Source organism: Triticum dicoccoides, chromosome 5B (assembly GCF_002162155.2).
Source record: "Triticum dicoccoides isolate Atlit2015 ecotype Zavitan chromosome 5B, WEW_v2.0, whole genome shotgun sequence".
Lineage (NCBI taxonomy): Eukaryota > Viridiplantae > Streptophyta > Magnoliopsida > Poales > Poaceae > Triticum > Triticum dicoccoides.
The window spans coordinates 356,639,008-356,653,173 of NC_041389.1; the positions used below are offsets into that span (position 1 = coordinate 356,639,008).

At 46.9% G+C, this 14,166-nt stretch overlaps 2 protein-coding genes across 4 annotated transcripts; one reads left to right on the forward strand and one right to left on the reverse strand.

Moving 5' to 3' along the window:
* The first annotated feature begins 6 nt into the window (after positions 1-6).
* Positions 7-5,669, forward strand: LOC119308978 (probable serine/threonine-protein kinase PIX7). 2 transcript variants are annotated; one of them, XM_037585110.1, is made up of 6 exons: positions 7-454; positions 3,290-3,627; positions 3,724-3,859; positions 4,050-4,186; positions 4,278-4,401; positions 4,924-5,669. In XM_037585110.1, the coding sequence occupies exons 1-6, from the start codon at positions 193-195 to the stop codon at positions 5,439-5,441; spliced, it is 1,515 nt and encodes a 504-aa protein (XP_037441007.1). In that variant the 5' UTR covers positions 7-192; the 3' UTR covers positions 5,442-5,669. The 2 variants fall into 2 exon arrangements, with proteins under 2 accessions (XP_037441007.1, XP_037441009.1); XM_037585112.1 differs by having other exon boundaries at positions 3,293-3,627.
* Positions 5,670-6,847: 1,178 nt separating this feature from the next.
* Positions 6,848-9,588, reverse strand: LOC119308979. 2 transcript variants are annotated; one of them, XR_005150347.1, is made up of 3 exons: positions 9,299-9,583; positions 8,874-9,207; positions 6,848-7,390 (listed from the first exon to the last, which is right to left on the reverse strand). XR_005150347.1 is itself a non-coding variant. In XM_037585113.1 (3 exons), the coding sequence occupies exons 1-3, from the start codon at positions 9,360-9,362 to the stop codon at positions 7,353-7,355; spliced, it is 408 nt and encodes a 135-aa protein (XP_037441010.1). In that variant the 5' UTR covers positions 9,363-9,588; the 3' UTR covers positions 6,848-7,352. The 2 variants fall into 2 exon arrangements, 1 of the variants encoding a protein (XP_037441010.1); XM_037585113.1 differs by having other exon boundaries at positions 9,327-9,588.
* Positions 9,589-14,166: the final 4,578 nt, after the last annotated feature.

Sequence of the window (14,166 nt, forward strand, 5' to 3'; positions counted from 1 at the left end):
GGGTTTCGTGGGGCGCCAGGGTTTCGGCGGTTGCGTGTGGGGGGGCGTGTGTGTTTGGTGCTCCCTGAGGCCGATCTGGTGGCGCTCGTGCGGGGCAGCGAGCTGATTCGGCGCGATTCGGAGGTGTGGCGGCGGGATCTTCGTGAAGCTCTTTTCGCGAGGGGGAGGAGGGGGAGGTGGTGGTGGTAGCCCATGGGGCTCGCGCCGCCGGAGCTGGGGCAGTTCGACGGGTGGGAGAGCTCTGGCGAGGAGGAGCGGGAGAGGTGGGGATGGTGCCGCCGCAGCCGCAGCAGCAGCAGCAGCAGGCGCGGCCGCCGCCTGCCACGGAAGGGCGGCGAGGAGGACGCCGGCGTCGCCACCGGGTGCTGCATCCGGCTGTGGCCCATGGGCAACTGCCCGCCGCAGCCGCGCTCCAAGGTCGACACCTCCACCAGCAGCGCCAGCACGCACGGCGGTAATGTCTCTCTCGCGGTGTTGCTTTCCATGTTTGCGGTTGATGCAATGCATGCATGCCCTAGTTGGTCATGGCCTATACTAGTCTGTTAGGTTGTTAATGCTGATGGTGTGTTCCTCTTCCACAGTGTCTCTTTGGATGTTCAGATTCAGATTCCATGTAACGGATGCCCTAGTTGGTTGTCGGTTATAGTTCGTTAGGCTGTTAATGCTTGCGAGCGTGCGCCGCCGGTCACATGTCGTTTTGGATGTTTCGGTTTGATTAATGTATGCCGTAGTTGGTCGGCGGTTACAGTTCGTTAGATTCTTATAATGCTGAGGATGTGTGTGTTTTGGTGGTTAAATTGCTAGGGAGCTGAGTGAACTACATGTGAGTACAGCTTGGCACAAAAATCTTTGGCCGTTGCAACGTTGTCGAGAAATGAATGTACAAATGTCCTAGTAATTAGTATGACAAGCCGACAAAACATATGAATTGTGAAATAGTTGGCGAATTCTAGTATTCTATTGCATATTTAGCACCGCATTTCTAGCTGAGCTGTTAGTCTGTTAATGCTGATGACGTGTGCCGTGTTCACGGTGTCGTTATGGATGTTTCGGTCTGATGCAGTTGTGGATGTTCTAGCTGACTGTTAGTCTGTTAGTCGGTTACAGTTCGTTAGATTTTCTAATGCTGAGGATGTGTCTGTTTTGGTGGTTAAATTGCGGGAGAGTTGAGTGAACTATGTGTGAGTGTACTAGTGCAGCTGGGCACAATAATCTTTGGTCGTAGCCACGTTGTCAAGCAATGAATGTAGAAATGTCCTAGTAGTATGACAAGCCGACAAAACGCATTAATCGTGAAATAGTTGGTGAATTTTACCGAACATTGAGCACCGTATTTCTAGTGAGATTCAGGTGTCGTCATCACCTAATTAATTAATGTGAAATTGAAGGATGGGATTCTGGAATAGCAAGTGTACATGTGGGACTAGTGGCACAAGTGCTTTCATGAGTATCTATTTTTAGAATAGCATGGTATGTTGTTGCTTCACACAGGTTGCACTAAATCGTGTAACAATTTAATGAGAATGATGCACAAGCAATCACGCTGGATGTTGATAACTTGATAATATAACGTCACTCACCTACCTGACTCTGATTTTGTTGATGTCATCTCCTGTCTGATGTTTAAAATAGTAACCACTTTCTCAAATCATATTCATCAAGACTTTTTGCTTCATCCATAGATGGAAATGTATAATTTAGAATGCATGAGAGATCAATATAGCTGCTTTATGAAGCCCTTTTGGTTTAGCCAGTGGCATCTATTTCTTACAAACAATACATGGTTGGATCTCAGATAGATAATTTAGGTCTACTTTTGCATTTTTATGCCGTGCTGTGGAATCTAGTTAGTTACGTTAGGCTTGTGCTGGCCAGTACTAATTCTGGTACACTGTTTATCATATGGGCCTAGCGGACCTCTTTATGTAGTTTGTAATCTAAAGTAGACAAGAACAGTTTGGGTAAGTAAAAAATTTAATACCAAACAGTCCTTAGTTGATTCTTCTCCACTTGCTAACTAGATTATTTCAGAATTTTAGGCATGAAGAAATAACATATTAACATGGTACCGGATGATATGAGGACTGAGTCTAGCCAGCTACTTAATTTTCCTCTAATTCAAGGATATATGCCCTGTGTTTGTACTTATGCCTTGGAACTAAAATCATGAGCTAAAGCATGATGTAGAGCTACGAGAAAGGACTCCAGTTGGCATATGGGTCAGTAGTCTCTGTCATGTTTATTGACCTTTGTCAGTGAATCCCTTCTCCCCTTCTCCTTAAGAGAAACCTATTTCTATTTCTTCTTTCCAAAATTTGTAAAAAAAAAGGGTAGATTATTCAGCTAGGTATTTGAAGGAGAAGCCTATTTCTGCTTATTCTATTGGAAATTTCTGATTAAATGGTTGCCTATTCTACTAGGTATTTATTTAGGAGAGATGTTTTTTGATCCTTGAAAGGTACGACCAGGTATCTGCACTCAATGATACCAGCAACTGATGTGTGAAATGGCATTCTGGTGTGAGCATATCGTAAGCAAGATTAAGTTGGTAATTAATAGCCTCTCCAAGTCCAACACTGCTTTTCTAAAAAAAACGTCCAACACTGCCATTCTTTGTCAAACAGTCACCTGGAGCATTTCTGTTGAGCCTCTCCTAATGCATCTATGCTCCGATTCCCCACCTAAATCCTCGCATTACTACTTGCTTCTTCAAGCTGGCACAAATTGTAGTTCTTTCTAATCAAGAGTGTGAGTAACCACAGCAACTTGCAAGGTTACTGTAGGTTTACTTCGGTTACTTAGATTCATATGTGTGATTTACTAATCTATTTGTGTCTGCCAGCTTTTGTAATTTGCTCTTCTGTAATGCAGTGATAGAAATATGTAGGTTTACTTCGGTTACTTAGATTCATATGTGTGGCCTTGTGGGTATACATGGAGTTGCGTATCTAAAATATCATTTTATTCTTGAAGTTAGTACATGTGCTACAACTTAAAATACATTTCTACCAGTACCTCTTCCTCTAAACATCGGATTATAGTTGATGAACAGATCTTGTGAGTCCCAAGCACCAAAACATCTCTTAGGGAGTTCGCTATTGTTATATGAGTTAATTGTATTTAGTATGTGTTTGCGTATGCCCCATACTTAAAATTACACTTCCCTGTCCTGCGGGGATACCTCAGACTTGGCTGCGTTGATTGAAATTATGTTTATTCTTATTGTTACCGTGGGGACATTCTTGTCTTATTATGGTATGCTAAAACTGTTATTCATTGCCTGGAACAGCAGAAAAGTCAGCAGAAAATGGTAGCAGGAACCAACCTGTTGTGTCAGTAGTCTCAGGCTCGACATCTACTAGTAATGCTGAGAGCAGTTCATCAGCATCTAAAGCTGCAGAGGAAATAAAGGTTTCCTCTAAGTTACGCAAGTTTGGATTCAGTGATCTAAAATGCGCCACACGGAACTTCAGACCCGAGAGTCTTCTCGGTGAAGGGGGTTTTGGATGTGTGTTTAAAGGGTGGATCGAAGAGAATGGGACTGCGCCTGTGAAACCTGGTACAGGTCTTACAGTTGCTGTCAAGACGCTCAATCATGATGGTCTTCAAGGGCACAAAGAATGGGTGGTATGTGCTTTGTTACTTCAAGCTATGTTTATTTTGATCTTCACTATCCAATTTCATTAGGATTCTCAATGATTCTCCTCCGTATTCTATTTGCAGGCAGAAGTTGACTTCCTTGGTAACCTTCACCATCCCAATTTGGTCAAATTAATTGGATATTGTGTTGAAGATGACCAAAGATTGCTGGTATATGAATTTATGCCGCGTGGAAGTTTGGATAATCATCTGTTCAGAAGTATGTACTGACCAGTTCTCAAGCACTTGAAGCTTTAAAATTTTCATAGAGCCTTTGTCCCGTTCTGTTCATCATTTTTTCTTTTGAGGATAACATGTTCCAAAGTGTTTGCCCATTGCATCACTCAGTTGGAAAATATTATTTATTTCGTGGAAATTCGAAGCTTACATAAATTTCGATTCATATATAGGGTCTCTTCCTCTCCCATGGTCCATCAGAATGAAAGTTGCTCTTGGGGCAGCACAGGGTCTTTCCTTCCTTCATGAAGAAGCAGAAAGACCAGTCATTTATCGTGATTTTAAAACATCTAATATACTGCTAGATTCGGTAAGTATTGAATCCTTGAATTTATTTCATTGCGCATCACATGACTCACATAGTTGCATCCTGTTCATACGTGTAAATGTTGCTCTTGCAGGAATACAATGCAAAGCTCTCAGATTTTGGGCTTGCCAAAGATGGTCCTGTAGGTGACAAAACTCATGTGTCTACTCGAGTAATGGGAACCTATGGTTATGCAGCTCCAGAGTATGTCATGACAGGTAAGTGGTTCATCAGACATTACTTGCCAGCTCTGGAAGAGTGAATGATACGTACAGAAACAGCTTAGCTAGATTTGGAGTACTTGCATAGGTCACTATGCATCATATGATCATTGTCATTGACATACTTAAGATATGAAATGATGCTTGTTGGGTAGTGGTAAATGGCATGAATACAGACATACAGTTTGAGCAATTTCTTGGTATTACACAGAAGTTTAACTAGTAGTGTTGGCTTTGTCGGGTGTAACTAATTTGAGTGCATCTATCCATTCATGCAAGAAGCCCTTAGTGTCCTCATGTATAACTGATTTCCTGGCAAAAGCAATATGCGCCAATCTACCAAAATCAACACTATGTCTTCTTAATTTAAAGGCAATGTTGGTGCTTGATACTGGAATGCTGCTTGGTTAAATTGTTCAATTATTATTTTTTAGATAGATGTATTCTCCTTATAGTGGCCAGTTGCGCGATGTTTGTTCTAATGTTACTAGCTTTCATAACATATTTTCCGAATTTCAGGTCATTTGACATCAAAGAGTGACGTCTATAGCTTCGGTGTGGTGCTGCTTGAGATGATGTCAGGACGAAGGTCAATGGACAAGAACCGCCCAAACGGCGAGCACAACCTTGTGGAGTGGGCGCGCCCCCTCCTAGGAGAGAGACAGCGTTTCTACAAGCTAGTCGACCCTCGGCTGGAGGGCAATTTCTCGGTCAAAGGTGCCCAGAAGGCAGCACAATTGGCACGCGCATGTCTGAGCCGGGACCCCAAAGCCCGGCCGCTGATGAGCCAAGTGGTTGAAGCTCTCAAGCCACTGCTGAACCTCAAGGACATGGCCAGCTCCTCCTACTTCTACCAGACGATGCAAGCGGAGAGGATGGCACATTCGAGCAGCATGAACGGCAGGAACAGCCATAGCCTCAAGGTGCATGGGTCTTTTGCCCGCGCAAGCGCAAACGGGCACCAGTCGATGAGGAGCATGTCTGATGGCCCCCGCGCGTCCCCGTTTCGCTACTCACCAAAGCCGAACGTGAAATAACCATAGCTGCGCGTCGCTTCGTAATCCTGGTCGAACCTAGAGTCTCTCCAGATCATTCTGGGGGTGGTGGAACTTGGGTCGGGGCGGTAGGTGCCGCGGGTTAACATTGTTGTGCGACATGAATTGATGTCTGTCTGTCTGTGGTGTAGATTTGACATGTGAAGAAGATATAGGTGGAAAAAGAAGATGCTTTGCGTTGAAGGTTAATCTCAACTGGATGCTGCTATACATCTCTTTTCTCTTTAAAAAAATGATGTGAAGTTGCTCTTCATCCCTCCCTCGGGTGGCACTTGGTTAAGAAACAGTCCATGTGCCACTTGGAGAAGAGATGGCGAGTCACGGCAGCCAATCATCCTTGGCTTGGCACGCACGCACGCGGTTTAGGAGAGGAGGCATTTTTCTGCGAGCAAATGAGCTCGATGCCATTTCCTCGCTTGCTTCTTGCGCACAGAGAGGTAGGATAGGACCTTTATCCTCTTCTTGTGCCAAGAGGCAATGTCTATAAGAAGAGAATGGGTAGCCATTGTACCGTGGTGGTTGGGGCGTTCGTCTCCTAGCGCCCATTTTAGACGCCTGAGGAACGCTAGGTCCGGGGGTTAGGGATGGACGGTGAAGCTGATGCAACGTTCCTCCCTGATTAGCCGGTTCTATCATTGCACTGCTCTATCGCTCGAAAATTCGTTTCGGTGCCCGAGCCCAGATGCACCCGATATCCTGGTCGCACTTTCCTCTCGAGATCTTCATCCTGCGCAGTATTCTTATGTGTATTATGTGTCGTATCGATGGAAAATTCACCCAGCGTCCGCATTTACTGCTAGTAGGTACCGTCACGGCCCAGATGTTTCCAACACGGCCCAACCATTTTCCTGGGCCTTGTCGTGCCGTTCTGCCCCCCGTCTGACAAAGTTTTTCCAAAAGGAAATTGAAGGCTGACTGCGTGTGTATCGGAATATGCCCCTAAACTAGCGTCTTAGGGATATTTTACGTTTTAACTCCTCAAGTACTTTATAGGACACTCGCCCCATACACTAATAAATCGGTGCTAATTACTATCTAATCCCTTCTTTCATCCGGTTCAACTAACGTGGTCTATTATGAAGCCGCTTCTCGCCACGTTGGCTGACACCTCGCGCTTCATGCACTAGTAGGCATATTGTTCACGTAGGATCGAGATATGAGTTATTCGGCGGCAGGGCGGGCCAGACGGTCGACAGCAGCGTCTGCAGTGTTCCACGCCCTTGGCTGCGTCATGCTCAACAGGCTCAAGGCACTCTCCGGCGGTGGGGGGCGCCACCGCATATGCATCGGCCTGGAGGCTGTGCATAATCCAGCGGTGTTCATCCACACTTAAAACAAATTGTTACATAAAACCATTGTGGTGCCAGACCAGGGCCAATACGTCACTGTTTACGGTTCACCAATTACTCTTCCACTGACCAACAATTCAACCATTGCTCTTACCAGTTCACATATAGCACTTACATAAATCGCATTATAATTTTTAATGTAGAAACAAGTGCCTCGTGCAATTGGCACGTGCCCAGTGGGCCAGTTCACTCTCCATCTCATCCTCTTACAGAGACATCGCCCACCGCGATTCTGCCAGCCTGCTCGACCCCCACTGATTCTGCAAAGCAGTGCCATGGCAACGACCGCTGCAAGCCATTCCTGCGGTGAGTGCTGCAGCCTGGAGGGCCGGCGCCGACCACCATCACCACACAACCGGCGCAACATACCACATGCTGAAAAGTGGAGGGGCACCACGACATCTCTGCTGCATCTGTCACTACAACATCCACCATGTTGCAAATCACCGGCATTGCAGGAGTGGTGGAGATGCTCCAAAGCAGCACCGATGGGGCTTCGCAACTTCTGATGTCCAGTTCACATACCACAATACCTCCAAATCAGTCAGCTGAAGTGTAGCACATGCCTTGAAGTAAAGAAGCCTGATGTAAAACATGTCAGATTGGAAATGTAAATTCAGTTCAGTGCATATGTCAATTCAAACTGCCATGGCGACATAGAGAAGTACCAGTAGCAAACTTAACAAAAAGGGAAAATTTCCAAGGTTGGTAAAATTAATCAAACTTAATAAAAAAGGATTTTCCCCCAAATTCCTAAACTGGTTGATCTGAAGCCTAGTACAGTACTACTACAAGTGCATCCAACCATGGAGCACTGGACAAAGACATATATGGCAGTAAACTGATTATATAATCTAGTACAAATTGACTCATGGAGTAAACTGATCAACACAAGGAAATGTGTGAAAAATAGTTAAGAGATAGGTAGTATGTGAGATCATAAGGCATTATTCTCCTCATCAGTACCAAGGAAGAAGAAAGAACTAAAGGACCTAGAACAACAACACTTGCATTCTCTTCTTACTGATTGCTAATGAGTGTTTATTTTGCACATGCTTCCTTTTACAAACTAGCCACGGGACAGCCAGACGAGCAGCAACTGTAAATATATGCATGTGTATGTCCTCTGATGACAAAAAGGGCATCCTATTGCAGAGTAGTACCCAAAGTTCATGTAGCAGCAGGCTGTGATGATGATTGATTGGTCTTTATATTTTGCAAATGGGCGACCTTACAATTACGGTTACCATTAGTGTCATTGCCATCTTAAGTTCAGGTATGCTACAATTCCGTATGCATAAATTCTGAAAATTCCATATGCTACAATTCAGTAGAATCATAGCTTGGCCACTGTAAAGAAAAGCATGCATATATAGCTGACAAAGAGATATCATTTAGTAGACATGAAAAGGCGGCAAAGAATCTTGTCTTGATAAAATCTAATTAGAGGTGAATTGGCACATGTGACGTGGAAAAGATTGCCTTCTTTCGTGAATGAAAGTGTGATCTCCCCCTGGCCAATTTGATCTTTGTTGTACAATTTACCCTCCGCATTTATGATTTATTTTTCCATTATAATTTTAATAGGGACGTGCTTAGGATTAATATGGCCGCTAATTACTATAGAAAACATCAAAGATGTAACCTATTGTATCCCAGACTTTTATTATCTTGTAATGCGGAAAGCACAAGAGCATACTAGTGGCTTCTCTACTGTTGGTGATGTCCGGATAAGTGCTTATGCACTGATTTCCCTCCTAATAACAGATAAATTATCCAATAACCTTGTATGGCAATTAAGAAACTTGTGCTAATCTAATACACGATACTGACAAAGAAACAAGTATGATTGATGTCCAGATGCCATGTTACACAAACCTGTCTAAATCTACTTGTATGATTTGGACTGAATCAACAGCAGCTACTGCCTACTCACGTATTGTATACTTGCACGTTCCAACAACTAAAGATCAACATTATAGAAATCTTGAAAATTTCACAACAAGCATCAACACTCTAGATCATGAATCCGTGGAAAAGAAGATTAGGGAACTGTATTTGTTACCCGTGGTGTCTGATGGAGGCTGCCGGACTAGAGATTTCGTGCAGAACCATGGGGCCATGGACTTGTTGGTGCCGGAGAACGAGATGCCGCCAACCAGTACAGGAGAAAGACGACACCGCCGAGCAGCTGTCCAGTAGAGGGGACCAAGGCAGAGAGGGGCCCCGGCGAGACTGAGATGTAGAGAGCAGCGGTGGTGTCGGGGTCGACGGCGACGGGGCGGTGGCAACGGCATCGGCGGCGATGCAGCCCAATGGCCATGGATGGTCGGAGGAACCCTAGAGTGTCCGGATTTGGCTGCTCCAAGCTGTCGGCCAACTCTTCCCTGAGTGGGAACCTTGAAAACCACAACAGAATAAGCAGCGGCGGCGGGGAATCGAGGAATCCATCAAAGCACGAAAATCCAGAGATGCGGTAGAGAAACTCACCGGTCAACTGGATCCAATAGGAACTCACCATCGGCATCCAGCGCCGCTCTGCCGCGCCCGCCATTACCGTGAGGTGCCTCCCCACCAGCGCGATCTCATTGCTCGTCAAACCACCCGACCCGAAGCCCTCGACATGTTTTCCATACGGAGGATCAGGGAGACACGCGTTTCTGTACCCAGACCCTGGTCACGGCTCAGCATAAAAGTGACTAATCTGGGCCACGGACCAGCTTCTCAATCGGTCGGGACGGACGTGCGCACGTACGATTCGGGCCCACGACCACGAACTGTTCGCTACACTGCACAGCCGTATATCGATTTACCAGCGTCTCAGTGCAGACCTGTCAGACCGCTTTTTTCGAATCCCCAAAAGCGAACCAAGGAGAGAGATTTAGGGAGCAGCTGCGCCCGAGCACCAAAACGCCGTGTCCTCTATCGCTTTCTTTCTTATCTGTCTGCCCAATATCGCTTTCTTTCTTATCTGTCTGCCCAAAACGAAAGAAAAGATGAAGACAATCTGCAGTCTCCGATGAACTGCCGTGGTGGTGGTATGGAAGGAAGAACCCGGTTGCGGTTTGCTAGTGGCAAAAAAAGCCTTCCAGTTGTGTCCCCATGGAATTGCACGGATGGTGCCGCTCGGCTCGCACACCGCAGTGCCATCAGCATCAAATGTTAACTACAGATTTGGCATACGAACTTTTCCGCCAGTGAGTCGAGGCTTGAGATTTTTCGAGGGGTAGTTAAGAGTCACCTAAGATTGATTAATGGATCACTGGCAAAGGCGTGTAGATCTCCTCCTTGTGGATGTCAAGCTCGGGGCTTCCTCGCGTTTGCGCCGCACCTTCACGGCCCTTGGCTTTGGGTGAAGCACGCTCTGACAAGTCCAAGCCCGCAAGGTTTTTGCCAGTTCGCAACGGAGGCCTCGGAGGCACAAACGACCCGAAACTCCGGGGGAGCAACTAATTAACGAGCGCTCCTTCAGGAGCCTCGCAACGATCAGCGCCATTTGACGCGCTCTCAGCGATTCGTAACGTGTCGCGCTCTGTGTGCTCCCTCTGAATTTTGTTTTTTTATTTATTCGCACGCGTTTTTGGCTTTTTAAACTTTTTTTGACGCTTTGGTTTTCCACCGGTCTTTCCTAACTTTTCAATCCAAAAAAAATGATTTTCTTTTTTGCAAAAAAATATTTTTTTTTCGCGAGAGTCACGGTTTTGTTTTCGTGAGAGGCATGGTTGTGCTTTTGCGAGAGGCACGACCGTGCCTCTTGGAAACGAAAAAACGCATTTTCTGTTGTTTTTCCTTTCGCGGGAGGCACGGTTTTGCTTCCGCGAGAGGCAAGGGTATGCTTTCGCGAGAGTCACGGCCATGCCTCTTGGAAACGAAAAAAAAACATGTTTTCTATTTTTTTTCTTTCGCGAGAGACACGGTTTTGTTTTCGCTGGAGGCATGGTTGTGCTTTCGCGAGAGTCACGGCCGTGCCGCCTCGGAAACGAAAAAAAATGCATTTTCTGTTTTTTTTCTTTCGCGAGCAGCATGGTTTTGCTTCCGCGAGAGGCACGGTTATGATTTCGTCAGAGGCACGGGCGTGCCTCTTTCTGAAAGGGAAAAACCCGTACTCCCGGTTCAGTTTTTTCGTCCGTTTTTTTTCGTGAAAAAAAATTCGGTAAAATATATCAACATGTGATCTAGTTTTGAAGATCTCGACGCGAGGAATCCAAGGGCGAAAGTGGTTCGTGATTTGGATGTACGGTTTAAGAGATAAAACGTTTTGAATAAACGGATCTACGAAAAAAGAGAAAACTTTCAGATTGCGACAAGTGGTGCACATGCAGCGCGCCACTTGTCGCAACCCGGGGAAGTTGGAGTGATCTCCGCAAGGAGTACTCCTTAATTAGTGATTTCGACGGGAGCCTGACGACTAAGGGCCAGTTCTTTTGTTGGCTTTTTTGGGCTTCCAGAATAAGTTGCACCCTACCTAGCTTATTCTAGAAGCTCAATCAAAATTTTCTTTTTAGAAGCTTACTAGTCAAGTCTTAATAACTATTAGCTTCTAAAAAAATAAATTTGGTTGGGTTTCTAGATAAGCTGGGTAGGGGCAGCTTATTTCAGCTTATTCTGGAAGCCAGCAAAGAACTGACCCTAATCCAGCAACCTGCCCCCTATCCAGGTTGCGACAAGTGGCGCACATGCAGCGCGCCACTTGTCGCAACCTGGGAAGTTGGAGTGATCTCCGCAAGAAATACTCCTTAATTAGTGATTTCGACGGTTCAGCTACCACTTGTTCTACTGTTTTTATCTTTTCAAGTACAGCCCTTGAAGGAGAAAACGCGTCCGAGTCAAATGTTACACTTTGCATGCCAACGTAAAGACCATGTTTTGTTGAAGTATCGGACATCTCATTTGCATCTCTTCCATTAAACTTCATCTCAAACCCCTGAAAACGCGAGAGAAGGATGTGCGTCTCTCTAATTACAGGAACCCTTAAACGACTAATCCTTCCTCCACGCCAATCGTCCACAAAAGTTTGGCAACCAAATTCTATCTTCACCCTTGTCCATCCTTTCCCAACCGCGAACAACATAGCATCCCGGCAGGACAGGGCTTCGCAAACAAAAAGGATTAGTGACACCCAGATGTTGAGCACACCTCCCTGCAATGAAGGGTCCATTGTTATCTCACACCACCATGCCTGCTCCTGCACACCCTTTGAAGACGTCAATAGCCCCATCGGTGTTAAGCTTCACCACGCGCCGGACCCCATGTTTTTTTTGAACTGGAAAGGCCTAGAAAGGCCTAGTACTGCATTACTATAGCGGTGCGGCAGTACACTTTACCTAGGGACCCATAAGAAACATAGAAAAGACAACTAAGCCCCTGAATTTTACAAGGAGGACCCCAGATTGAAAATAAAAACGCGATCGGGTCCTTTTCCAGCTTCTGCTCGGATCCAACGTCGCCGCCGCCGGGGACGAACCACTTGGGGCGTCGAAGTCGCCATGGCCGCATCTCCTGCCCACCATGGCCTCCAAGGAGGAGCTGAATCTGCCTCCTATTCAACACGCAAGCCGGGAGGAAAAAGGTTGGCCGCCCTTTGGCCTGAAGAAGCGAAAGGAAGATGAAGACCGGCAGCCTGCCGGCGCCGTAGCTCCACCAAAGAGTCCTTCGCTGATGAGCTCGAACACGATCTGCAGAGTGCAGCAACCTGCATCGCCTTCCACCTTCATCTACCACCGCGGCAGCCTGAAGAAGAGAGCGCCGACAGCTAGGCTTCCTCCAGATCAGGGGAGAGCACGAGCTTATTCGAGAGGGAAAGCTCGCGCCAGATCCGCCTCCAGTCGCCTCTGTCCTCCATGGACAGCAGGTTGAGGAAGCAGCCGACGACCACCAGGCACGGCTCGCTCGTGCCGGTGGAGAGCAGGATAACGGCATGTCGCCAGACGCCACTGAGGCAAAACACGACCTAGATCTAGCTATACTAATACTACTATGAACAAGGGGGAGCCAACCACTTAATCCATCTTCCCGCCGGGCAGCAGAGCCGCCGGAGAGAGCGAGGGAAAGGGGCGGCGACGGGAGACTTTGGACGACTCTCAATGTGGACCTCACTGCTCCGCCGGACCCCATGTGGTGTCTCCAAATAGCTCCGTTCGGCTTTGGTACCTGGGGTTTGGCCGGCACGTCCAATGCTCTGACAAGCTCTTCCGTGATCTCCAACGGTTGGGTTGGTATTTAATCTTGTTCCGCTTACTCCACACGGTCCACATCATAGGTACTCCTATTTGCAATGGTTGCACTCTCTTGACCGGTGAACATTGGGTCCAGAGATCTCTCGACCAAGTCAAAGGATGCATTATTTTCTCGAATACGCACGAGTGTGCGTACTTTATATTAAAGAAGAAGGATGGGTAAAGAGCCCTCGTACAGCTGTTAATTACAAAGTGTTTGCATGCTTGCTCCACCCGGCTAGGCCGGTGTACCCACACACGACTAACTCCTCACACATGCCCACCTATCTAACTCCCCAAAGAACGCCGTCCTGTCGCACTTGAAGAGTCTTGCCTTTTTACATGTCTTCCCCTCCTCCTGCACACGTTGCAACACTTGCCTTACGGATGGAGTTGCCCCATCGAAGACGATCGCGTTTCTGTGCTTCCACAACTCCCACATCACAAGTGTGAAGAGAGTTCTGACGTCTGTGCGAGCTATTTTGTTCTTGACCTTGTCGGTGCATCAGTCTTGTATCGAGCTGGGCCGTGCCATCACCCACTCAGACTTCCCCAAAGCCCGTCAGAGCACCGTCCACGCCTCTCTGGCGAAGACACAGTGCAACAGAATGTGTTGGATGGATTCTTCTTCTTGGTCGCAAAAAGGGCATGCCTCTTGGTGGTCCAATCCACGTCGGGCTAATCTGTAGGAGGTCCAACAATGGTTCTTAAGCGCCAACCATGTAAAGAAGCGGCACCGCATTGGCGCTCCAGAGTTCCATGTGAATGCTGCTGTCGAAATTCCTTCACGTCCCCAAAACTTGGCCTCATAAGCTGAGCGTGTGGAATGCTGCCCATTGTGCTCCCGAGACCATCTGATAGTATCATCACATCCCGGCTGTAGATGTGTTGTCTGCACCCTTGACCATAATTGAAGGTACTCTTGTAGCATCAGTTCAGTGAGTTCCAGGCCTATGTCCCGTGCCCAGATGCCTTCCTCCAGAGCTTGTTGTACTGTACGCGAGGAGCGGGTGCGTTTGGCCACCATGTTGTGAAGGGTCGGCGCAAGCTCTTGTATTCGCATTCCGTTTAGCCACCGGCCTTCCCAGAATAGAGTTGTTCTTCCATCTCCCACAGATACTCTAGCTGCCGCACGGAAAAGCT